At 41.9% G+C, this 27809-nt stretch overlaps 1 protein-coding gene across 1 annotated transcript; it reads right to left on the reverse strand.

The window, feature by feature from the left end:
* Positions 1 to 4954: 4954 nt before the first annotated feature.
* LOC135488664 (synaptotagmin-12-like) lies at positions 4955 to 27809 on the reverse strand. Its single transcript, XM_064773320.1, has 9 exons — positions 27473 to 27809; positions 15942 to 16135; positions 14286 to 14472; positions 13620 to 13758; positions 9180 to 9309; positions 8471 to 8683; positions 8058 to 8178; positions 7459 to 7592; positions 4955 to 7186 (listed from the first exon to the last, which is right to left on the reverse strand). The coding sequence occupies exons 2-9, from the start codon at positions 16107 to 16109 to the stop codon at positions 7010 to 7012; spliced, it is 1269 nt and encodes a 422-aa protein (XP_064629390.1). The 5' UTR covers positions 16110 to 16135; positions 27473 to 27809; the 3' UTR covers positions 4955 to 7009.

Consider the following 27809-nt stretch of genomic DNA (forward strand, 5'->3'; position numbering starts at 1 on the left):
TAGCATTTGCCATGCTGAATAACATTTGTACAGGCGTACGCGAGATTCTGTTACTAGCATTTGTCATGCTGAATTACATTTGTACAGGCGTACGCGAGATTCTTTTACTAGCATTTGTCATGCTGAATAACATTTGTACAGGCGTACGCGAGATTCTTTTACTAGCATTTGTCATGCTGAATAACATTTGTACAGGCGTACGCGAGATTCTTTTACTAGCATTTGTCATGCTGAATAACATTTGTACAGGCGTACGCGAGATTCTGTTACTAGCATTTGCCATGCTGAATAACATTTGTACAGGCGTACGCGAGATTCTGTTACTAGCATTTGCCATGCTGAATTACATTTGTACAGGCGTACACGAGATTCTGTTACTAGCATTTGCCATGCTGAATAACATTTGTACAGGCGTACGCGAGATTCTGTTACTAGCATTTGTCATGCTGAATTACATTTGTACAGGCGTACGCGAGATTCTGTTACTAGCATTTGTCATGCTGAATAACATTTGTACAGGCGTACGCGAGATTCTTTTACTAGCATTTGTCATGCTGAATAACATTTGTACAGGCGTACGCGAGATTCTTTTACTAGCATTTGTCATGCTGAATAACATTTGTACAGGCGTACGCGAGATTCTGTTACTAGCATTTGTCATGCTGAATAACATTTGTACAGGCGTACGCGAGATTCTTTTACTAGCATTTGTCATGCTGAATAACATTTGTACAGGCGTACGCGAGATTCTGTTACTAGCATTTGTCATGCTGAATAACATTTGTACAGGTGTACGTGAGATTCTGTTACTAGCATTTGCCATGCTGAATAACATTTGTACAGGCGTACGTGAGATTCTGTTACTAGCATTTGTCATGCTGAATAACATTTGTACAGGCGTACGCGAGATTCTGTTACTAGCATTTGCCATGCTGAATAACATTTGTACAGGCGTACGCGAGATTCTGTTACTAGCATTTGTCATGCTGAATAACATTTGTACAGGCGTACGCGAGATTCTTTTACTAGCATTTGTCATGCTGAATAACATTTGTACAGGCGTACGTGAGATTCTGTTACTAGCATTTGCCATGCTGAATAACATTTGTACAGGCGTACGCGAGATTCTGTTACTAGCATTTGCCATGCTGAATAACATTTGTACAGGCGTACGCGAGATTCTGTTACTAGCATTTGTCATGCTGAATAACATTTGTACAGGCGTACGCGAGATTCTTTTACTAGCATTTGTCATGCTGAATAACATTTGTACAGGCGTACGTGAGATTCTGTTACTAGCATTTGCCATGCTGAATAACATTTGTACAGGCGTACGTGAGATTCTGTTACTAGCATTTGCCATGCTGAATAACATTTGTACAGGCGTACGCGAGATTCTGTTACTAGCATTTGCCATGCTGAATAACATTTGTACAGGCGTACGCGAGATTCTGTTACTAGCATTTGTCATGCTGAATAACATTTGTACAGGCGTACGCGAGATTCTTTTACTAGCATTTGTCATGCTGAATAACATTTGTACAGGCGTACGCGAGATTCTGTTACTAGCATTTGTCATGCTGAATAACATTTGTACAGGTGTACGCGAGATTCTGTTACTAGCATTTGTCATGCTGAATAACATTTGTACAGGCGTACGTGAGATTCTGTTACTAGCATTTGTCATGCTGAATAACATTTGTACAGGCGTACGCGAGATTCTGTTACTAGCATTTGCCATGCTGAATAACATTTGTACAGGTGTACGTGAGATTCTGTTACTAGCATTTGTCATGCTGAATAACATTTGTACAGGTGTACGTGAGATTCTGTTACTAGCATTTGCCATGCTGAATAACATTTGTACAGGCGTACGCGAGATTCTGTTACTAGCATTTGCCATGCTGAATAACATTTGTACAGGCGTACGCGAGATTCTGTTACTAGCATTTGTGATGCTGAATAACATTTGTACAGGCGTACGTGAGATTCTGTTACTAGCATTTGTGATGCTGAATAACATTTGTACAGGCGTACGTGAGATTCTGTTACTAGCATTTGCCATGCTGAATAACATTTGTACAGGCGTACGCGAGATTCTGTTACTAGCATTTGCCATGCTGAATAACATTTGTACAGGCGTACACGAGATTCTGTTACTAGCATTTGTCATGCTGAATAACATTTGTACAGGCGTACGCGAGATTCTGTTACTAGCATTTGCCATGCTGAATAACATTTGTACAGGCGTACGCGAGATTCTGTTACTAGCATTTGCCATGCTGAATAACATTTGTACAGGCGTACGCGAGATTCTGTTACTAGCATTTGCCATGCTGAATAACATTTGTACAGGCGTACGCGAGATTCTGTTACTAGCATTTGTCATGCTGAATAACATTTGTACAGGCGTACGCGAGATTCTGTTACTAGCATTTGCCATGCTGAATAACATTTGTACAGGCGTACGCGAGATTCTGTTACTAGCATTTGCCATGCTGAATAACATTTGTACAGGCGTACGCGAGATTCTGTTACTAGCATTTGTCATGCTGAATAACATTTGTACAGGCGTACGCGAGATTCTGTTACTAGCATTTGTCATGCTGAATAACATTTGCACAGGCGTACGCGAGATTCTGTTACTAGCATTTGCCATGCTGAATAACATTTGCACAGGCGAACGTGAGATTCTGTTACTAGCATTTGTCATGCTGAATAACATTTGTACAGGTGTACGGCGAGATTCTGTTACTAGCATTTGCCATGCTGAATAACATTTGTACAGGCGTACGGCGAGATTCTGTTACTAGCATTTGTCATGCTGAATAACATTTGTACAGGCGAACGCGAGATTCTGTTACTAGCATTTATCATGCTGAATAACATTTGCACAGGCGTACGCGAGATTCTGTTACTAGCATTTGTCATGCTGAATAACATTTGTACAGGCGTACGGCGAGATTCTGTTACTAGCATTTGCCATGCTGAATAACATTTGTACAGGCGTACGCGAGATTCTTTTACTAGCATTTGTCATGCTGAATAACATTTGTACAGGCGTACGCGAGATTCTTTTACTAGCATTTGTCATGCTGAATAACATTTGTACAGGCGTACACGAGATTCTGTTACTAGCATTTGCCATGCTGAATAATATTTGTACAGGCGTACGCGAGATTCTGTTACTAGCATTTGCCATGCTGAATAACATTTGTACAGGCGTACGCGAGATTCTGTTACTAGCATTTGCCATGCTGAATAACATTTGTACAGGCGTACGCGAGATTCTGTTACTAGCATTTGTCATGCTGAATAACATTTGTACAGGCGTACGGCGAGATTCTGTTACTAGCATTTGTCATGCTGAATAACATTTGTACAGGCGAACGTGAGATTCTGTTACTAGCATTTGCCATGCTGAATAACATTTGTACAGGCGTACGCGAGATTCTGTTACTAGCATTTGTCATGCTGAATAACATTTGTACAGGCGAATGCGAGATTCTGTTACTAGCATTTGCCATGCTGAATAACATTTGTACAGGCGAACGTGAGATTCTGTTACTAGCATTTGCCATGCTGAATAACATTTGTACAGGCGAATGCGAGATTCTGTTACTAGCATTTGTCATGCTGAATAACATTTGTACAGGCGTACGCGAGATTCTGTTACTAGCATTTGTCATGCTGAATAACATTTGTACAGGCGTACGGCGAGATTCTGTTACTAGCATTTGTCATGCTGAATAACATTTGTACAGGCGAACGTGAGATTCTGTTACTAGCATTTGCCATGCTGAATAACATTTGTACAGGCGTACGCGAGATTCTGTTACTAGCATTTGCCATGCTGAATAACATTTGTACAGGCGAACGCGAGATTCTGTTACTAGCATTTGCCATGCTGAATAACATTTGTACAGGCGTACGCGAGATTCTGTTACTAGCATTTGTCATGCTGAATAACATTTGTACAGGCGTACGGCGAGATTCTGTTACTAGCATTTGCCATGCTGAATAACATTTGTACAGGCGTACGCGAGATTCTGTTACTAGCATTTGTCATGCTGAATAACATTTGTACAGGCGAATGCGAGATTCTGTTACTAGCATTTGCCATGCTGAATTACATTTGTACAGGCGTACGCGAGATTCTGTTACTAGCATTTGCCATGCTGAATAACATTTGTACAGGCGTACGCGAGATTCTGTTACTAGCATTTGTCATGCTGAATAACATTTGTACAGGCGAATGCGAGATTCTGTTACTAGCATTTGCCATGCTGAATAACATTTGTACAGGCGTACGCGAGATTCTGTTACTAGCATTTGTCATGCTGAATAACATTTGTACAGGCGTACGCGAGATTCTGTTACTAGCATTTGTCATGCTGAATAACATTTGTACAGGTGTACGTGAGATTCTGTTACTAGCATTTGCCATGCTGAATAACATTTGTACAGGTGTACGTGAGATTCTGTTACTAGCATTTGTCATGCTGAATAACATTTGTACAGGCGTACGTGAGATTCTGTTACTAGCATTTGCCATGCTGAATTACATTTGTACAGGCGTACGCGAGATTCTGTTACTAGCATTTGCCATGCTGAATAACATTTGTACAGGCGAATGCGAGATTCTGTTACTAGCATTTGTCATGCTGAATAACATTTGTACAGGCGAATGCGAGATTCTGTTACTAGCATTTGCCATGCTGAATAACATTTGTACAGGCGTACGCGAGATTCTGTTACTAGCATTTGTTAGTGTGTATTACATTTTGTACAGGTGTACGTGAGATTCTGTTATGGGCATTAGTCATATATATTTTCTCAGGAGTGCACGAGATGGTGTTACTAGCATTGTGATATTGTATAACTGTGCAGGCGTATGCGAGAATCTGTTATTGGGACAGAAAGAGATAGAGAACAACAAAAGACAAGATTTTTAACTTAGCTTTATTGCTATAACTCTTTAGAACTTGGATTTTACGATCAGATTGATATAGAAAGCAGGGAGAACAGATAATACAAGTTGAACGTGTCAGATAACGCGAAAATGTCTTGTCCTGTTCGAAGAAAACTTGCTGAACATAGCAGGGTACTTGAATCTTTTTATCAGAGTCTAGTTTCATGCATTTATGTATGAAACTATTGAGGAGGTGACAGAATTATTGTGACATGAACTAGTTTTAATACACCATTTTTTTGGGCAACATGAAAATCAAAATCATATCAGTGGCGGACGTGAGGAAAAACTGGCGTTTGAACATCGCCACTGGTTTGGGAATGTACTTCAGACCACAGATGAACAGACATACAGTAACTGGGTGGGATTGGATGCTGAAACCACACACATGATTAAGGTAGGCCTTCGCTTATACAAGTAGCTCATAGCACTAAGCCAAACAGCTCAACTATATCACTCGAGATTATTCATAAATGGCAAGGTTTACAAACAAATCGCTGAACAGATGCATTACATTGTGTTTAAAGCATCTATGTCCATTTCTAATAAGAAGTACATGTATTTTGATGATTGTTGTAGACTGTCTAAAAAATCACTGTGCTAAAACTTTATGAAAACTTGGTATTTCCTATCGAAGCAAACTCAAGTAAACTTAATTTTCACAAGGCCAGTTGATTTGTTTTGACTGGCTATTTTGGAGGACTGCAGAGCAGCTGTGACGGCATACAATAAGGCATGCCTCCTGGCATGGGTCGTCTCGACCCTGGCGATTCAGTTTGGAACCTATCAGAAATCTAACTAATCACAGATACCCAAACGTATTATAATCTCGATTTCAAACATAACATAATCATACTGTATATAGTACATGTACATTGTTCATAGTTACTGTAAAGTGTACAAGATGGTAATATCTCGGCTTCTGTACACAGGACCAAGATTGGAATCACTCTTTCAATCAAGGAGCATGTCCCAGCCCCGTCAACTTCTTGCTTGTCCAGATAACGTAAACAAACCGTTCTATCCTGTATTGTGCAGAGATCACTACTTGAATTGGAAAGAATCATACTGGTTAATTCGACGGTCTCCACAAAAACAAAATTATTTTACTCTTATGTGATTTCGCTTATGCATAACTAATCGTGGTGATTACTTTTGCAGTTGGTCTGGCTGGCAGCAGGGGTTACAGCGTATCATGTAATCACCCGTCACCACTTCCATTTGCCAGATTAACTGCGAATACGACAACCAAAATCTGTGATGCATGAGCAATATCGCGTACGAATGAAATAATTTTATCTTTGATTAGACACCATGAACTTATACACTCACATGTAACCACTTCACAGTGCAACTCAACCAACATATAGATGGCACAAATGCCACAAATGCTGACTATGGATACAAACCTCTTAAATATAACGGTACGAAAATACGCGAAGCTTGGACAAGACAGAACTACGCGTACATGAAAAGGTCAATTCACTGAAACACTCTGGGTTAGTTTTAATTCACACTACAAGATACTATTTTCATGACCGATCCAACTTTCAATAGATTTAGTCTCCACGAAACCATTGTCTGATCAACAAAACGCCACAGGACAATCTACCCATCCGACACACCCCGTCTCCTTTTTTGACCTGGTACCACTTGATTTGCTGGCTAGGGAACGAGGTTAGCATGAGGAAGACCACAGACGATAAAAATCCCACAATCCATAGACTTTGACATTGTGTATACTGTTTTCCAATAATATACTTATTCATATTCTCTCCAAAGTTCTTTGGTGTTAGCCAACCAGAAAATCTGAATCCTGTTTCACGGGTGCAGTCTTCAGACTTGAACCAATCACAGGGGAGTAATCACGTAAGCCTTCAGGTTATTTTTGTTCGAAGAAAGTTATAGTGATGCACTCTTGATATTATGTCTTCTAGTTTACAAAATAATGATGCCGGCAAAAAATTATTCTTCACTCCCGCTTCCGTCCATTATTATAATCTTGTGACAATCTCCTAACGAATCTCCCTGGAGTCCTTATTTATGTCTAATTAGGCTATGCCACATTGATACAGGTTTCCGTAAAGAAGTCATCATTTGATTCCAATGAGATAACTCAGTTCCTGCCGTCTGCGAGCCTACTATCACGTGACCAACATGGTTGATTCTTCCGCCTTGTTCTTGTTCTGCTACAGTAAATCGCAGTTGTAGATTCTGAAAATAACCGAGCGTAAAATGGTTGTGAGATTTTGACAATATAATGTCAAGCTGAAACCAACTCACACAAAAACCATATATGGTCGTGGTTTCAAATTTAAGCGATATCAGGTGTATTGGAGAAGTCGAATTTCAGTTTAAAAACCCAGCAACTGCGTATCCAAAACAAACTGCTGTCGCTACGGTTTTTTCTGTTTCTGTTTGTTTTTTTGATTGGTACAGAAAGATAAATCCACGAACCACCTGGTGGTAAACAAGATACTACTCACGGGTAGGGCACTTGCTGGTACCGAGAAAATCATGGCTTCGTTGAAAACTGGCTGTGCTTCATCCTTCTTTGTCGACGTCTTTTTCTTACTCACTTTGCGACCGTTCTGGAGGAGGAATACCTTCACGAACGAATCTAAAAATAAAATTATGAATGAGTTAACACACCGATCCTAACAAATAGTAGTTCAATTCTCCAAGCAGATGATAGTCCTGAGTTGTCTTGCCATTTAGCGCAATGCTTTTGGCTCTTGGTCAACTCAGAGCTTGTTTGTTTTCCTTCATTCCAGTTGCATTAGTTTATTCAGCGCAGCGATAGTAGGCATAGTTTCGGATGCCTGAGCCAAAGATCGCCTTCTACAAATCTGTTCTTTCCGTGTCTTATCTGAGAATGGGAGAGTGGGCTTGGTAAGGTTCCCCGGAAGACTCATAATTGCGCTCTCAGCGCATCTTGACTCTCAAGTCTTGGATCCACTCCGCCGACCCAACTCCGTTACACGTATGAGGGGAGATAACGGACCGATTAAATATGGTGGTTCAGAATGTCTCAGCAAGGATTTCGAGAAAAAGCGCCATACAGTTTTGGTCGTATTTTACTTACCTCCACTTCGTTTGTTTTCACACCATTTGAGATTCCTCGCCTTGACTACTACCACAGTAAGGCGCTCGGCGGTGGGCAGGTAACTCAGAGAGAACATCAACTCTCCGAGGTCGGCGGGTTTCTGAAAACAAAGTCAAGGCCAAAGTAAGATTGAAGGACAATCACGTCGTCCGGTCGAAATGGGCCTGTTTCCTGCGAGTCATAAAATCTACATTAGTTGTCAGTCAACTGGGATCGAAATATTTTCGAATATCAACTCTATCTCACGATGGTCTGCATTCAGGAATAATTGTCCTTTCAGGAAACATGATAAGCAAAAGAAGCAACTTTAGTTGCACTGCAGATTTCGTTATCTCAAACTCTCGGAATTTCACGTCAAACAAACACATTATAAGTCAGAACTGATTGCTTACCTCATCAATATCTCTAAGACTGAGCCAGATTCTAAGAGGTTGTGACAGTTCAAGGTCAGAGAGCTTGATTTCGACCTCACCCACCATCTTGTGTCGGGCATACTTATCACAGGCGTATATATGGAATTGAACGGTTTTTAAACCAAGGTCGTAGGGTTCCACGTTGAAAAGGAATCGTTCCTTGAACACAGGGTTTATCGTTTTCTTCTGAATCTGTAAATTAAATGAAAATAACGTTTCCTTACATGTAGTTATGGGATTGAAAAGAACCTCGAACAACTCAAAACGGCCATTTTTTTATCTGGACGGCCATCTTGTATCTGGAGCAAGGCTTGGGGTTGCCACCAATCTTACTAGATAGAGTATGGTTTCTCGGCGAAACACCTAGTGAAAACCTTGCCAGAATATGCTGTGCTTCTTCTTTTAAGCAAATTTGCAAAACTCTTCGACTACATATCAGGCCTTCTTTATAGTTAGCATCGACCGCGGCAGAGTCCGGGGCGTCGGACCAGCGGCTTCTTGTCTGGGTCGGTTCTCTGATCGAGTCGCCTTCCCCGGCGACCGGTCTCGCACGGGAACGGGCTTGGCGACCTCAGAGGGCATGCATTTTCATGATTGTGCAAACGCACTTCATACCCGGAATTGAAACTGCTACTTCAAACAAGCTAGATATATTACATCTAGAGCAAAGTGATGGTAACCCACATACCTTGGTTTGACCTTTTCCTTCCGTGTTTGGCTGAAGGTAAACCTTGACATATGAATCCAGCGTGCCGCTATATTCATTCGCTGGGAGGTCCCGGGCCTGGATAACACCCACCACCAGCTCCGATACCTCTCTGAAGAATAAATTAGAGATTTGAGATGCATTTGTGGAAGGATGCTTAAACATGTTAGAGATAAACATACGAATCTATCATGTCACTGTGTTCATTTGTTGGAAAGTCCCAGGTTTGGAGTACACCAACCACCAGCTGTGAGATCTCTCTGAAGAATAAAATAAACCAAATCTACTGGGCACGCATGTAAAGAAATACTGATAACAAACGTGCATGTCAGTGCTGATGGGCAACTTCCGTTCATTTGATATTTGGTTCGAAAAAATGCTCTCAGTGTAGAATAATGCTCAAAGAAATCATTAGTATATCATTAGTCGGGCGGTTCACTGAATCAAGTCATGCCAACTACAATATTGACTCATGTAGTGAATGCAGCAAAGCATTACCATGACAATATACAGATACTCTGACATATAGACGCCAATCGTGATCGTTCATCATAGAAATGGCCAATATCGCCGACACGAAAGATCAAAGGTCAGTGTGGATATCATTACGTGTAAGTGGTATGTATATACAAATAATAATATGTCGAAAGTGACGAGTTGACGATGTCGGGTTATTGCTTTGTTTTCGGGTTTCGTGTGGCATAATTCAATAAGGTAAGATTGAAGTTAAGTTAGTATAGTTAACAGACGTCTGCAAGCTCCTTGGGCCCATCGAACAAGTTGCAGACACATCCGCATCACCAGGAAGACCAACCTATCCACCATCCTATCGATTTGGTCAGCTTGCCAAAAGGAATAACTCCGCGACAGGTGAAGCTCGAGGGATTATCAAAGGACGAGAGTCTGAATATTACATGACGGGAGAGGATTATGAGAATATTGGGAGGAGACGGCCAGGAATTGGGATAAAATGGCCGTGGTTGTTTTCTGTAAGTCGGGGTAGAGGGACATGAAACAGTAGATCCGATCATCAGAGAGGGATCGTGTATGGCACTTTTTGATTCTCTCCCACAAGAGCGCAATAAGAGGTTACTGGGGATGTACCCGGACAGATCATAGAACAGGTTCAAGTCCAAGGGAGATTATCTTTGTCACGGAAAACCAAGCCAACCAGAAGGGTATTCTCTCCGCCAACACGGGTTTCCATTGAGTATCAACAGGACAATTAGTGATTGCTACAAAACCTTCAGAAAACAAGCATAAAGCCTGAAGAATAATAAGTGGGGAGTTTTGTGCTGCAACTTTTATAAAGTAAGTTCAATTATTTCCAGTGTAAAATAGGAATCTTTTCGCACTCTACAAATTTTCTCCAATGAAAATCAATTCTTGATGGATTTAAGAATGTTAATCCTACCCCCTTTTCATTCTATGATACTCTTTCAGTAGGCCAAGTCACTATTTTGATTGGTTGATAACTGCTGAGCTGTCGCATAATTTCGATAGCTTGGTTTTGCATTGAGAGCAAACGATAGCTGATATTGGGCCGCGTACACCAAATGTGGAGAAATTAGCTGGGATACTATTGGAGACGGCTCAGATTGACTACCAGCAAGAGCCAATAGGTCAGGTGCCATCGAAAAGGTAATAGCTCGGATAATGGCTGCTGGAATATCGTGACAAGGAAAAGATTCCCGGATCGATCACATATCGCCGGTAATTGATTTCCGAAATCAGAGATTGATGGAGGAATACCATGCATAGGTGACGTCACTCCTTGGTAACGTCACGAAAGGAAACCTCAGTACAAGGCACGTGACTGATTGTTTTCTACTCGATAAAGCACGCAGTATAACTAGTATTGGCGATGATCCAAAAGGATCAGCAAAGCCAGGAATGACAATGACGATGACGATGACGATGATGATAATAAACCAGTCAACGTTTTGCTTGAAAGTTCCACATGGCACATTCTTGTAACACTCCATACGTGAAGGACTCATCGAACCACAAAATCAAAATAACTGCAGATTTCTTAGGCTTCACAGGCCGGGTACTGCCCTCCAGGCAGGAAGTGGGTAACTGAGAATTTCTAGTGGCTGTCCGCAAGCAATTATCTTCTCAAAGAGCTCCTCACAAGGAGCGGTCCTTAGTGTTCGATGTCATCTCTGTTATTTAATCAACGTCGCTATTATCAGTAATTTACCCACATGACCAACTTGGATGTTCCTCTTCCTTTCTAACTCTTCGTTATTAAGCAGCTTCAACAGCAAATAATGGCAAGGTAATACTACAGTCAAGATGCTGTTCTTAGACTAAACATGTTACAAAGGTACAGACAGGAGTGATTTGATCAGTCCCTGCCGACATATTCCCTCAGGGAATCAGATGTGGCTGCTTTGATTTCAGATAATACGCCGACGAATGGCTGTAAGAAGCCTTTCCCTCTTGTCGTCTGGTGTATCACGATTACATTTAGCTATGGAAGTCAAAGCCTCTTTATCCAAGCGTGTCCATCCACCCTTTAGGGGAGGATGGGGTTGCACTTGCTGCCAAGTAACACAAAATCTGCCGAAATATTAAAAACGGAGAGAAACCAAAAATATGACTATTCGTTGGAAAGCTTTGGTTGTTTACAGTCTGAGTGTAGTATCTTTTTACTCTCATTCTTCGGCAGATCTTTGTCAATTTCTGAATCAACTTGATAAGGTGGCCCCTGATAATCAGACTACTAGTGTGATTTGATCCGACATATTTCCTCTGGGGTGAGATGCAGCTGCTTTGAAATCAGATAATACACCAAGGAATGGCTGTCAGGAACACTTCCCCAGGACTGTCTGTCTTGTTAAGGTGTAGTTTAAGGTTTCATATTGTACTGGAAGTCAAAGACTCCCTAATCTCTCTTGTTTTATCGTGTTTCTTTACAGCACTTCGATGACTGATGGCACCATTTGTTCGCTATGATTTTCGAGCAACCTACGAAAGCCTTTCTCAAAGCTTTCAAGCATTATCTTGACCGCGATGGCTTGTCATCGCTACGTCCTCAGTAACTTCCACTATCATTTGTGGTGGCAAAGTATGAGATCGGGGTAGAAAACCGAGAATGCTTTACATACTCTAGAGTTTGCCATACCAAGACATTACTTCCTATCAAGGGCGAGGCCACATTCTAGAAAACTGACCATAGCATTCATCGATCACCTATAGCAAATGTATTATGGCATGTACTTATATCTTGCTTACATTGATGATCACTCTAGGCCTAGAGAAATCGTCTAAGCTCCAGGGTAATCAAATAGTTTCCTACGCATCAATTTAGATATACACAGTTCCTCTGGGGGTCAGGGATTAGTCTATAGAAGTATCCTAAGGCAGAGTTCGGCTGTAACCCGAGGTTGGACTCGGTCGGGTCGAGCTCCAGTCGAACTTCATTTTTTCCGCGGGTACCGACCCGAGTGACGTCATATCTGACCTAGTTAGCTACTCGGGCTCAACCCTCGATGGCATGAGCGTTGAACTCAGCAGACTCGACAAAAACCACGTGACAAAATGGCGGCCTCGAAAACGTAAGGGATAAATTCGTGATTTTTACATTGTTATATCCAATATTGTGTACTCCTGTAATAACGCTGTTGATAAATATTGATAGCTGTTATGTGAAGTTATCGGGTGAAATAAACCAGAAATAATGAGAAATTCTGTACCACCGACATGTTCCGAAACCAGATCGGGATAAAGTTCGGTCAAAGGTGTCTCGAACACCCCCCTTCCAACTCTGAAGTGGGCTCTGAAGTCCTGCAAACTGAATTGCGGGATAACATTTTCTGCAAATCCAGTTATTTTGGGCACCAATTTCCTTCTGGCGAACAAACATAGTGTCCATAAATGTTCTTGACTTGTCAGCTCTACATCTATTGTACTATTGGGAAAAATGAAGTCTAAAAATTCGTATATTGCCGCTATATCCGCCATGTTTAAACAAACCACAACCTTGAACAAACCAAATCAACCCGAACCGACTCGACTGCGTTCGCGTGCTACCCCTACTCGACATGCGCATTTAAGGCATGATGTCATCGCCTGAGGAACAGTCGAACTCAGCCAATGAGATCGGTTTCGTGCCCGCCCATGGAAGTCACAATTGCAACATGTTTAACATTCAGCCACTTGTTTGGTATTCTTCCTAATACAACCAATCACTGTTATACCCGCCAGTCTACCTGTTCTGTTTATTGCTGGTTACCATAGATACATCCTCCTGGTACACCGCCTCATCTTTGACCAGGTCACGTGATCATGTTTGTTCCCTGAGGGAGAGTTGGTTCGTGTTGTCTCTGGCTGATCGAAAGAGAGTCGACGGGTAATGGAACTAAAAAAAGTATTGTCCGAGAAAAAGCATTTCCCTGGATGATTTTGAGTACTCACTTGTCGTATTCGAGTCCTACTTCTATTTGCCCTATGGCGGGTATATCAGGCTGAAGCTCCATGACTGAAGTATCTGATGCCAAGCTCTCGCATGATGCCGCCCGAGGTAGGTTCTGTACCATGGGATCGAAATCCGAAGCTGAAGTCGAAATAGAAGGATAACGAATTACAGCAAGTGTATGCCATAGGAGGAAGAAAAATATACCGTTAAGGTGACGAAGGCTGGCAGTGATCAGGAGAGATGCTTCAGTGAAATGAAATGAGTCCTCCACGTGATAATGCTGAAACGAAATGATTCTTCAATGGAACAATGTTGAGACAAAATGATTATTTCATGAAATGCGTTTGAAACGAGAAGATCCTTTCATGAGACACATTTGAAATGAAGTGACTTCTTCATAAAACGTGTTTGAAATGAAATTTTATAAAGCGCAACGCGCTTTGAACGAAGTGATTCTTAAACGATTTGCAAGCTCAGTTGTCTGAATCCATGGTTCTATTTAATGACTATGATCATATTCTCATGCAAGATTATGGTTGAAAAGTAGGACGTAATTTTTTGACAGGGCGTAGTCACCATTTCTGATACGTGGTAGATCCTGTAACATATACTTTCTATAGCAGAATGCATATCAGATACGGAGTATTAAAGTGAATTACACTTACTACTACCAATAGACGCTGTGGGGCTATCTCGAGGGCTATCCAACACGTTAGTCTGTATCCTCGCAGGTGGCTGGGCCTCCTTGGGCCGACCCTTGTCTAGGTCCATGTAGCCAGGGTCTGATTTGATCGTATCGTATTCCATAAACTTGCCGCTGTTGTCCAAGACAAAATCCGACTCTGAGCCGTGCTGTAACGAGAGAAAGAGATTTCATGTTAAACAATCCTAACCGAGCTATGCCATCTCACTACGCTACTGTGGCGTTCAAAAGAGCCAAACCAAGCCAACACCACCAGCAGCATGAATAATCGGTACGACCAAAAAGTTGCCCAAATTAGATTCGGCTGGTTTCTATAACGATCAGCTTCTAACTGCTGATGAGACGCCAAGCGTTCTTGGAATGAATACTCCAAGAGCCACTTGGGTCAAGTTCTGTTCAATTTCTGAGCAACAGGGTCCCATGGAACTGTCTGGCATCTGATCGAATCTTTTGAAGTATGGCGGAAATAAGACACTGTGTGATGAGTATGTACCCATTGGGATATCGACAAGAAACTTCAAATCTTGAAGTACAAACCTGCAAAATAAACGTTATGTGGAGTCCACAGGTAATCGTTTTTGAGTCCCGTCTTTTAGTTGGCACATTTGCATCAAGGACACAAAGTGGCCAGTGCAAAAGTTTCATCAGCCCAAATGCTACCAGCTAACATCGTTATTTTATTGCTCAAGCTCCCAACCCGGGAATTGTTTGTCATCCAAGAATACTTTGTCATCTAAACAGCCACATATCAAATGACAAAGAGATCGCAATCAATTATTTAGTGACTGGTCTATGCCAACGAGAGTGGGGATGCTGAGCCCAATTCTAGAAGCGGGACATATTCCCTTAAAGGGTTATGTGGTTTCCATTGTAATCACAGTCGTAAACAAATCAAGTAGATATCTATCACTGTGTTTTCATGGCACAGGGGTTTAATGTGGTAACTCTAAGTGCCAAATGAAGATGTGTCCAGGCAAACTTGGCTCTATCTCATGCATTGATCTGAATAAGTCATTAAAGTAGGAGGGATTCCTGTTCGGAACCACATAAAAATATCATTGAATTTCATGCTGCTGCTCGAGGACTGGACACAGCAAAGTTTCCAAAAAAGATCAAATGACCTTTGCGGCTACGGGCAAGTGTCAGATCAAGAGACTACTTGTCATTACCACAGCATATTCCCGTCTCAGCCGTATCGGCCGCCCACGCACGGACAATAGCATGTTGATGGACTTGCCATCGAACCAAGAGGCTAACGTGGCCAATTGTTCCCTCAGTTCATTATCACAGACATTACAGGCAATTTAGAATGCATTCGTGGGAGTAAGTTCCGCTGCGGCCGGGACAATTTACTGTTAGATCATATCTGTCTGCCCTTCTGGTGGTTTTTAGAAAAGCAACACTACTTTCATCTTCACTGATGCTGATCATGAAATGGAGGTGCTTTGCAATTGGAGGTAATTCAGGAACTTTAAGTAACGCCATATCCGGAATCAAGAGCAGCGTTTCGCTGACCTGGATGGAGCACGAAAGTCACCAGCCGTACTGGACTGTCACAAATATCCAGAAAAAGACGAGGAAGAAGATTTATGAATTCCTCTTCTTGGGACTGACTTACCATTAATCCATTCTGATCATGTTTCGTCAACACTGCCTTCTCCTCATCTGTGGCGAAGAACGATACGACCCTGCGTATCCCCACGAACCGACAGAACAGGCCTATGCCAACAGCAACCAGGATGCTGAACACGATAAGGATGAGAGCGACTTCCCACTCTGCCAGCATCTTGTCTAGTTAGTCGTGATCATTATCTGAAAGAAGAAAAGAGGATGTTCTGTTAAGTGTTTGCTGGAAAGACTTAGCTTTGGCAAGATTGAGCGTAGGTGAAGACAAAAAGGCATCGTCCACTTTGACCAGGATGTTAGGACGACCATTATAAGAATAACCACAACTTCCATGTCTGTTATTCAGTTCGCCGCCAAGGCTATTCGCAACAGGAAAACAATAGGACGTTCTATGTAGTGACTGTTAAGAAATCATCTTCGTGACAAAATGTGGTTCGAAGACGGGTTTACGATAAAGTTGAATTGGCAATTACTCACTGAACAAGGATGTTGAAGAGAATGACAGCAACTTCTCAATCTGCTAACATTTTGTCTGATGAGAAAGAAGAGGGTGTTCCTCTGTGTGATAGTTAGAAGATAGCAACTGTGGCCAGAATCGGTCGAGCAGTACAGGGGTCAGTCCCTTTAAACATATCGACTGGTCAAAGATAGGTGAATTATATAGGACACACCGTGGAAGGAATGGTAACAGAATTAGCAGAATTGGTCGACAAAAAGTAGCTTGCCCAGGAACTTAATTCTTGCTTAATAATGCACTTTCGACAGGAACCTCATTACAATTATACAGTAATGAGCAGTTTCTTCCTTTCCGTTAATGGCGTTCACCTAGTAATGGATTTGCAGAAACTGACTGGCTGTCTGTTGCATGATTTCTCATCTTGCATGATTAGGTTCGGTTGCTGGAAGAGGGGAAGTGTTGGGGTTTGGAGTAGAACAACAAAGTACTGGAAAGAATGGGACGACGTTTCTGCTGATTGTGCACATTTCGGAGATTTTCTAAAGCAGAGAGTGAGGAGACTCCCGGGTGTATTGGCAATGTATGAGGTCAAAGGTTCGAACCCTGGTCAGACTGTCTCTACTTGTGATATAAAAAGTGACACTAACTTGTCATATTAGGGTACAACAAGACACGCTGCAGCATTTTCTGGGTTGATACCTATCCCTTCACCTATTGTTTTACTCACCCCTTAACTATCATGGACTTTTCATGTACGGTTTATAAGTAAGAGAACGCTAAAAAAAACCTTCATTACATAGTCACGATGCATCTCATGCCCCAGGAATTTCTCTCTTCGCGATAACCTCCCAGGGTTTGTTAGACATAGAACAAATCCAGGGCCCAGTTAAGCCAGGTAAATTACTTGTCTGAACGTCAGCAGTTAGATGGAATTTGAAGGCTTCCTTTCTTTAGCTACGCCCATTGGATGATGGATTCTTATTCAGACAAGGCCTGGGGAGAGAATGACTAATTGATTTACATGAAATTGGAAAAACCTACATCTCATGAGCTAGTAGATCTCTACAGTTCATTCAGAGAAGTAATGTCTGCATCGTTTTGGGTCCTGGGTGTGCACTGGTTGCATTTTTTTAAGTTTGGTTGTTATTGATTTTAGCTTCCTGACCAAACAGGACTTTTGGGTACAAATCATTCATGAAATGACTTTAACTGATAGAATATTCAAATATTCTGCGTAAATACTGCCACACCCAAAACACCCAACGGGTGAATAGCTATATCAGTGAGTTATCTATGAGAGTCTCGACTGTTTTGGTTGCCTTGTGATATTGCCAACCAAATGTGCACCCTGCATACACCCATTTAGACCTAACATATGTTTCCATTTAAAGCTTCTCCAGCCAAGACTACAGCCTTATTGAGGCGAGTCTTACCACTCGCGACAGCATCGCTTATAGTATGCCTGGCAGTGTTCCCCAACGCTGGCAAAGGATGTCGCTGCCTGAACCTCATTACCCGCCTTAGCTTATAAACTCGTGCCTGATGTGAAGACATCCGTCAGCATGTCTCCTAGATCAGGTGATCAGGTGAGATATTCAATCAAGAGGGACCAAATCGGATGCGATGATTGGGTAAACTGACCCTGCACCCGTTGGGGATGTGATGGGGAAGGAACGCAAGGGTTCAAGGCACCAGCGAGAAGAGGATATGATTGGGAAGGAATGACGTGGATTAGTTGTAGCTGAGGGGAACTGACGGAACGCCAGGGTTCCATGGACCAGGTTGCGGATTTGATTGAGAAGGAACGCTATGGTGGCAGGCACCAGCAGGTAGTGGATGTGAAGGAACGCCATGGATAAGCTTCAGCTAAGGGGAAATGAAGGTCGATTAAAAGAAAGCAGTGTTGAAATAGAGGTGAAGTCGTATGAGCAGAAAAAGGAATGCGCTTTTGCAAAGTAACGGTTGTGCATTTCATAACAGAGTTTAACACATTCTCCAAGAGCAAAATATACCAATGGTAACAATTCAGTGCTTCCAAAGGGAAGTCAGCAGATCCTCCAAGATTGTGACTGCTTCCAACAGCTACGGACAGTGCAGCAGTTCTTCATCTCAAGCGCAGGTGTCTAAAAATTAGCAATAATAGGAGGATGGATTTTGACTTTGACTGATTCCGAAAATGAGCCACTTCGGATAATTACACTGGAACACATGAGGTGACATACCACCCTGGATACGTAAATTGCCGCTGTGATTAAGTTACTCATCCATCAATATTTTTCGTGAGGTTGTCAAGATTGCTGCGTAGGCAACATCAGGGGAACGTCAGCGAAGTGCTCAAAATGAACTGATTTGCATGATGTCACACCGGAAAAGCCCTGGCCATGATCGGGCAACTATTACTAGCATTCGTATTTTAAGTTAAGCTGGTGATTTCATTGGTGCGAGCGGTGATTTCATCACTTTTTAATTGCACTGGTCATAGAAAATCGCTTGCAGTTTTCTCCCTTAGACCAAAGCCATTTGATCTTTCACTAGCGAATGGAGAATAAAGGCATACCTTTATGATGGTCGTGACAGGTATCGTTTCCGTGGACCATTAATTCTCATCGATAGTCCTGGTGGACGGACCACCTTGGTGACAAGGGCATGTCCCACAGATGCTGGCCACGATGTACATGGCGATGATTACAACTAAAGGTCAATTACTGTACTATGAAATTGGGGCAGATGTCCGTATGGAAGAACACAGATTCCCAAGAGACTGCTTAATTAGGGCGCGTAACAAGTTAGTGGCAATAGGAGAAGAGGCAGGACACGCGTAAGGTGTCTCATCGCAGTAGAGTGAGATGATACGGCAGTTGGTGAAGACTTGCTGGCAGCTGCCAATGACCGTAGACAATGGCAAAGGTCCGCGCACACTTCTGATGGCTTAAACTGTCATGGTGAATAAAGCAGATAGGTACGTCAGTATGTGCTGTGACTATCGGCCGAGACTACTTAGCATGCCTTTTTACATCGCAAAGAATGCACATTAAGGGTCCAGTGAGGGATACTATAGCGTCGTAGTGGTTAGACCGCCGGGCTCATAATCAAGAGGTCATGGGTTTGACTCTCGGAATGGCCACTGCTCATTCGTCTTTGCATCCTTGAAAAAGACACCTCACACTAAATTGCTTCGTCCTTCACCCGAGACATAAAACCAAGAGCAAACACTATATGAGAAGAAGAGATCGATGATAGGTCATCCTTTCCAGAGAAAGTTCACGTTCTTGGAAAGGTGCACAGCAATCTTCATTATGCATGTCAGTATGAGATGCTTGGGTTGCCCCAGCTTCTCAAGTACACAAACCAGCTATAGAACAGTGACGATCTATTGCTGGGCATGATTGATTGATGGGTTTAACCCCTCTTTATCACTATGGATTTTCAATTAGAAGCCAACACAGCAGCATGAGCGATCAATGATGAGTGATGCAGGATCGAAGGCTGACAGCGGACACACTCAAGGAAGAATATACTGAGTGTCAACTAAAACTATTGATTTCTAAGGTCCCTGGAGGTATGTTGTAACGAAGTTCGACTGTTGATATCCAACTTTCGAATCTCGTTGACCATACTGTTAACAAGAGAAGCTCACACTACTGCAATCGACGCGTGATTGATATCACATCACTCACACTCCGTCATAATCATTTTCCAATCCAAAAAGGGACGATCAGACATGTCATTAGTTCATGTCAAGTTAAGATAATGCAGGGATAAACTGGTGATGAGTTAGTGATGACGCATGGTGATCGAAAGATATGATATCACAACACAAAATGAGGCTGACTGATATTGGAATGAGAGGGTGGGGGCTCCCTTTCTTGCACTCCGCCTCTGATTGGATGCTCTCTCCCATCTGTCTGTATTCTTGTTAATCTATAGGCGTGCTGTGTCTGTCGCCAATTGATTCCGGTGACGACTAATAATAAAGACTCGGATCACAAGGTGCTGTTTGAAGGAACCCGGCCTGGTCAACATCATTTACAGTCTTACAGTAATAGCCGATTAGGGTTTCTGCTAAAGGGAATGAGACTGTTTAGCTCAGCCAACATGTTCTGCATCTGCATTTGAGTTCCACATCCAATGATGTTACGAACACTGCCAGGGCATAAGGCAGCTGACGTTCTTGCTCTTTTCTTCCACAGCCCATACTGTGTCTGTCGTTCATTGATCTCTGTCAAGACTTATACGATTTGGACCAAAGGATGTTGTTTAACATAACCTGAGTCAACATGGATCATCAGTGAAGCCAACATTCCATGACTAACGTCATTATGGTCACAGGGGATTCCGGCAATCTGTTGAGTGTGGTTTCATGTCAGGGAACGCGCAGATAGCACGTAGAGAGGTTTCCGATGGAGCGGGTACAACAAATAATGGATGACACTGGCACACACTCTGTCATCTCGGAATGAACTCTGAACAAATCACGATTACAGAAATAACGAGGCTGCAATGTGAATCGTGCAGTTTGATGAAATTCATCATCTCGAGAGATAACACAGAATGTGCAATCATCTTGCATTGCAGATGTCACTTGATCTGGTCGTGGAGAAGCCCTACTGGTAGGCCGACGGCTTGGCTATTCTCAGCCAGAATTGGCTCAGTGCTTTCCTCAATAAAGTTCAGAGTAGACGAACCTCAGATTACTTTCAGGAACGATATTGGTTAAGAATAACCACGTGATCGAACATCAGGTCATGCATTTCTGCTTGGCAATGGGGCAGTGTCAAATGAATACCACAGCGGACAACTTTGGTAGTTTAGACTCATTACGTCTGTTTGCTGAAGAGTCATATGACAAGCAAGTGAAAGATCTTAATCGAGATCTTCACCATCAACAAAAGCATTTTTCTTCTCATATTTTCTCCTGAAATTAGCCATCAGCTGATTCAATTTGGCGCATTTCTCCCAGGACGAAGTATCACTTCTCGCCATTATATCGTTGTTTTGACGATAATGGGACTGGGAATACATCTACCGTCTGCTCGGCAGCATTAAGATATCAAGTTAATAAGGCGACGCTGTGAACAACTAATTAAATCTGTGTAAGATGACACACTCATTTCGCGGCGAGGCAGATGACGATGAAGGGACGTATGTGTCATCTTTGATGCGAAATTATATGGAACCCCCTTGAGGCGCTCGTGGAAACGCGCCTTGTTGCATACATGTATTTCAATCATGTTTTTCTGTCAAACCAATGAAGCTTTGCCGAGAGAAGAAATGTCTTGCTTATTCACATTACTGTGCTGTCACACAGATGAATGTAAATAGGACATTCGTTGGGAGAACATTAAACAGTTTCATGTACTTTTCATAATTAAATCTACCATTAGCGTACAAAGCACTTGCATAATTTGGTACATCCGACTTTGTTTTCATTCCGCCCACCATCGTTTTGTTCAAGACTTGATTCATGTAATGTCATCAAATCACGGGATGCTGTCAATTGCACTATACAATAAAGGTCAATTATTCATGCAATTAGTATCGAACAATGAACGCCACACTGTCAATAAAGTTATGAAAGATAGGGCGACAAATATTTAACCAATAACATGATGTGACACAGAAAGCCTACTATCACTATGTTAGTTTACCACGAGCAACTTTGAGGCTGTCTAGTGCAAATAAATAATGATCAAGGGAAAATCAGTCAGCATATGTTTATTGAATAGTTTCCAATAACGCTTTGTATTTACCATCACAGTGTTTTGTCGGGTGAAATTGATGAAGTTCAATATTTTCATCAGCTATCATTGATTACAAGGAATAACCATTATGATACTTAAGTTATTCAATTCGAATTTTGAAGGAACAAGTATGGAAAATTGGCGCGGGAGAGTTATTACGTTCAGTTCTATTTGAGCTAAACAACTCATTCTTCCCCTTGCCTAACATATTTTGGGGTATAATACTTATTTCAATATTGATATCTTAATCCTCAGATAATGTTCACTCAGGCCTCCATCACCTAACATTTCAAGTTGTAACCAATACAGACTATTATAACGTTATAACGTTAGAAAGTTTACGGATTCCTTGTCATAAGATTGTGACATTCATTTCAAATTGCGTCTCATGATAGTAGACGATTTTTATGATGCTGTATTAAAAAGAAGAAAGCTTTCACAAACCTACGTTTATCTCTATTTAGAGTTTCGTGTCGTCGTCATGGATATTTCATAGCCGCGTACCTTATCCGGAGAAACGACGGTAATTGGTTTTACCAGGAAGATTAAGGCGCCAGCATTTGCTAGTCTTTTCGGAAGTTAGTGCTTCCGGAAAAGTTGCTGGCGGAAATTTAGAATTATTCCGTTGGTCAGTCGCTATAGTTACACCTCATCCGAGCACTTCGTAGCTCCACCGCTCACGATTACCATCTACTAATAAATTGGTATATCATCATCGGTGAGAACGTTTTGAACTACCAGAGTTGCCAATATCATAAGAAGATAAGATAAACTTTGCAAGCGTCTCTTGTGAAATAATGCTATGACCGAATCACACTAAGTTAAGATCTTACAAGCTGCACTGCTATGACCAAGCCGCACCATATCGATATTGAAGTTGGCCGCAGAGAAGCAAGAAGTGAGACCAATCTCTTCGTCAGCTAATACAGTCGCAATAAGTCCCTACCATGGGAATACCAAGCAAAGAATGATGGAGTACCAGAGTGTAAAAACCAAAATTAGTACAACACTGATTCGACAGAACCGAGACTATTGGTCGCCAGACAGTTTGCTGCTGTGATGGTTCATAAGTTTGGACGGGGTAGATGTCAGTATCGGCGAAGTCAAAGGTTCTTTAATCATACTCTCATGACTCTTAGCTGCAGCCGACCGCAAATGCAAAGCGCACGCAGCTACAAACATTAATGTTCGTCATCAGTCATGGCAATGGATGGGTGTTGGGAATCAGTTGCCGTTTGAAAGAGAGTTCTCAAACTGAAGAAGAGGATGGTTTCAAAGAGAAAGCTTGACAAGGGCTGAGTGTCTGGAAAGAACAGTCTCCAGACGAACTAAAAAACCTAACTGGATGTTATGTGATTGTTTATTACTGCAGGCAACCCATGGGAATGATGCCGTCCTGAATTATTAATCAAGTGGAAACGACTATCGGTCGATGTCCTTTTGGAGTATGACTGTTATCCCTAGCGCTGTCGTAAATTGCTATTTTATGGTTACAGAGGGAATGTCGAAGAACTTGTTTGGGTGTCCATGAAAATGTCTTGCTTACAATATAAAAGATAACAGGTGCCGCCTATGCAGGGTTAGAAGGGGTCCAACGATATGCTGTCTACATAATAAAAACACGATATTTTCAATGCACGGCACTGCAACAAATGGTCTCTCAAGATTAGATTTGCATTGGCCAATGCAGTAGGAAGATAATGATGGGTATTCCTAGTTGTTTAGTTTCATTTATTTACTTGGTTGACACGGTCAATAAACTAAATTCCCGTATCACGAACTTAATACTGATGTAAGTACCCGTATGAGGAGAGATTAGTTTGTTGTTTCATCTCCATATCAACTGAAGCATGTACAATATTGTTACCATGGCAACGATTTGAGTAACCTCCTGTTCCACATCCACGGCAACGTGACTTAACTTGTAACCAGCGATATTTCATCCAGATATAAACCTCGCTCTGTTTTATCGATGTTAGCTTGCTAGGTTTTTGTCCAATAACCAGAGACTGCATAAGGAAACACCATTCCTATTTAATGATGTCAGATGCCAAGAAAGCCAGATGACTGGTCGGTTTTCGATGGAGGTATACTTATCAGCCAAATATTCCGATTCGGATGGCCTAGTGGTCAAGGCGTCCGCCTCGCGAATGTCAGGTCGAAGGTTCGAGGCTTGCTGGTAACTTCTTTCCCTGCGGCCGGTCGGTTAGCCCACAGTTAGCTAAATATATTGTGTACTCACCAGGCGCCTGGCATTAGAGATAGGAGTTTGGAAGTAATAATTGTCTAGGAAGCCAAACCTGGATGACCCTTTCATTAGGGATGACACTATACTAAACAATACTTTACACCAATGTAAAAAATGGAAGCACCATGCCTCTATAAAGTCTTTGATCCTTTGAATTGCTAGCGAATCGGAGGCATTGGTTGTCTTCCCAAACACTGCAAGGGTGTAGCTTATGGTTTGTTGTCGAATCACTTTAAGCTAGTGAACAATTCGTTCTTTGGCAAGACATGAAGTGAAGATGAGGCATGCTTTAGGCCTTTATTGACATAATTTCTCATAGCTTTGGTTGTGCATATTGCATTTTTAACGTTATGAAGACAAATTTAGTGATGCACATAAAATTAATGATGATGATGGGAATAACATTGTGTTTCATTGAAATTTACGATGAATTTGCTGATTGCAATGCCAGCCCCCTGGGCGTGTTGGTAGTTGTCCAGGCCTGTCAGCCGTGATTGTCAATAATGAACGAGTTTGAGCCTGTATTACATTAACTCCGGTCTCATCAACCCACACTCACATCGAAAGGAGTTGTCATTCACTTCCGCTCACTTCGGATATTGTATTTTTTACAGATTTCTCTCGGCGTGTTGTAATGATGTTATTGTTGAGTCAGATTGCACTGGTTTTCCGGTAGCGGCAACGATCTCTACTCTGGATAATTAACTTTAGCTGGTTTGTTTTTATTAAAGGAACAGAAATGACTCCTCGCAGGACCATGACTTCTTCTAACAGATACCGCGGAAAGAACTGCATTGGACCTGACACTACAACTAGAAAAATCTAAACATTATTTTAATAGTCATCTCGGGCCCCACCATTGTAGTGTTGTTATATAACCACTGCCCATTACGGTTATTTGCCGGTGTAATGTTTTTGAGTGTTTCCCCTCATTGTTTGGGAACGCTCAAAAATAGATTGACGAGTTTTTCTGTGTATCCCCCCTGTTGAAAAGTCATGGTCTCTCTAGCTGCCTATTGTTTGGAAACACTGACATATGGGGAACAACCACAGATGTTACGCCGGTGCTGGTTTAGGCCTATTGAACCTCATGGAAGCTGTTTCGTGGGGTCGATGTTATCAAGATTTGCCCTGATAACCCTTTGATAAGACAGTATAGAACAATGGGAGTTAGGCCTAGGTTCGAGCGGACTTTGCTTAAAGACACATAAACGTGTATTGTGCTCGACGTGAATTCTTTAAACTGCGAGGTACGGGGCAAAGCTGCTCCTTCTCCTCCTTGGGTTTAACTGCTTCCTTCTCCACATATTCTGTTGCACTGTTCTAGAGTCAGTCGATACGCTCCCGCCAACTCATGATACGAAATATACAACTGGAGTACCACCGCATATACTTCACATACCATGTTAAAAATCAATGCTGGTTCCACACAGCTGTAGCACTTTACGTACACACACTTATGTTAGCATCATGCTAGCATTTGCAGTGAAAACAACGTACCAAACCCCAATGATGTTGATGGAAAACTCATTAAAAATTACTATTATTACGTCCGCTATGCCCCAATACGTTTTGCAGCATGGGTTTATAATGAAAACGAAGGGGAATCCCAATAAAAGGTGCATTTCTGCGGGAATTTCTTGATGCAGATTCATCTGTGCATCCTTCTGTGGAAGGGACCTTTGGTAATTGCTTCAACCGAGGACATTGTGTCAGATATAATTGCAGTCGGCCAATGTTTTAAAAGTAAAGTATTTCTTGAGTACTGGCAAAGTATCTTGATACGCTATGTTAGGAAGCTATTCAAATAACGTGATTCACTCAATTGATTAGCTAATCAACAACAGTATAATCGCAGTTTTCAAAGCCAGGGTCCTCATTCCCTGTGTTCTACACAATATCGATTGCTCATCAATGATTGACGATCATCCTAATCTGATGTATCTTATCGGCGTTCTGTATTTCTTTTGCTGGAAAGTCTTTTACTCTAGCTGTCCATGGTATGAAAGCACTTATACTGACTTAAATTTGGGTAACAACTAATTATGTTACACCGGTACGAGCACCAGTTGTCTAAAGCTTTGTCGTATAAACTGTATCATCTCTGGCAAATTGAATAAGTTTCAGTTGAACACTATATGATGGTATGAGTAAAGTGCAGACAGTAGGCGTAAAATCATAACAGTTTAGGAATGAATACATTAGATAACATTACACCTACTCGTATTGTATTCATATCGCTCATGTCATTTCATAAAGAGGTAACGCTGCCGGGCCCATTACACCCCGGGGAGCTATTTCCCAACTTGATGAGGATAATATTCCGGTTGGTCTCTCAAAATGGCGAGCTAGACTTACCTCTAAAGGGCATGGATATAGGTGCACCTTAAAATATGTTTGTGATAAATTTTAAATGTCAAATTCGAAACCTCCACGCAATCAACTCTGACCATGAGGTACGCAAACACGCCTATAAAATCGATCATCTGTCTTTAAAAATATCAAGGTTTGCTGAGACTCGTGTGGTCATTCGTCTTTTTGTGATAATGATAGGTTTTGGATTGGAATCAATATATCTAGGAAAGATCCAGAAGGAACATGGGGGGGGGGGGCCTTGACATTTCGAAGGTGTATATAGTAATGTTGTAGACAGAAATCGCAAGACTGGGTAAACACTGTCCATCTACATCTATTTGGAAATGACATGGAGTTGTCATTACTAAATGGGCTTAAAATGGCACTTTAACGGCAGATCATGTTGTCATGGTACATCCTCGGGCTATAAATTTGGAAAAACCGAACGGAATAGTCCGTCGTATATGCATGCCGAGTAGGCTATGCTGCGTCCTAATGCAGATAGGGACGGGCCTGCTGGTCTACCACATGGAAACCGTTATGACCATAGGGCTATTGCATTTCACTGGCAATGTAGTGATGATTATCTGTGCTACCGTATGTTAGTAGCGTTCGACCAGTAACAAAATGCCATTTCGGAACAACCTGAATATCATGATAGAAGGGCAATCACCCTCCTGTCAGATAAAGTGCTACACGTAAACAATATTAAATGTACTTACACACTAAGAATAGACAGCTCCGTTACCTAGGCAACCGGTTGTGTACGAACGCGTTTAGTTCCATTGGTATAAGTGATCCAGATGTTTGAATTAACACTCCCTATGAACGAGCAACAGGGGACATGTTTTGCACCCCTGGCCGCGAAACTCTCGCGGTGATGGGCGGCGGAGTGAGGCGAACAGTCTGAGCGACGAAGAACGGCACGCACTTTGACGGTGTGTCAATGCCTGACCCTTTCGCTACGCTTTTGTCCAGTATGGCAGTGCAATTCTCAAAGATCGATTGAAGGACGCTAGAAATAAAATGTCGGCTAGCTACATTAATAAATTATCATCC

This window comes from Lineus longissimus, chromosome 5, assembly GCF_910592395.1.
Source record: "Lineus longissimus chromosome 5, tnLinLong1.2, whole genome shotgun sequence".
In the NCBI taxonomy this organism is placed as follows: domain Eukaryota; kingdom Metazoa; phylum Nemertea; class Pilidiophora; order Heteronemertea; family Lineidae; genus Lineus; species Lineus longissimus.

Coding starts and splice junctions, on each gene's coding strand:
- LOC135488664 (XM_064773320.1), bottom strand. CDS start 16,109: ATGCTGGCAGAGTGGGAAGTCGCTCTCATCCTTATCGTGTTCAGCATC. Junction 14,473..15,941: donor ATGATCAGAATGGATTAATG/GTAAGTCAGTCC, acceptor CTCTCGTTACAG/CACGGCTCAGAGTCGGATTT. Junction 7,593..8,057: donor TGAAAACAAACGAAGTGGAG/GTAAGTAAAATA, acceptor TTTTATTTTTAG/ATTCGTTCGTGAAGGTATTC.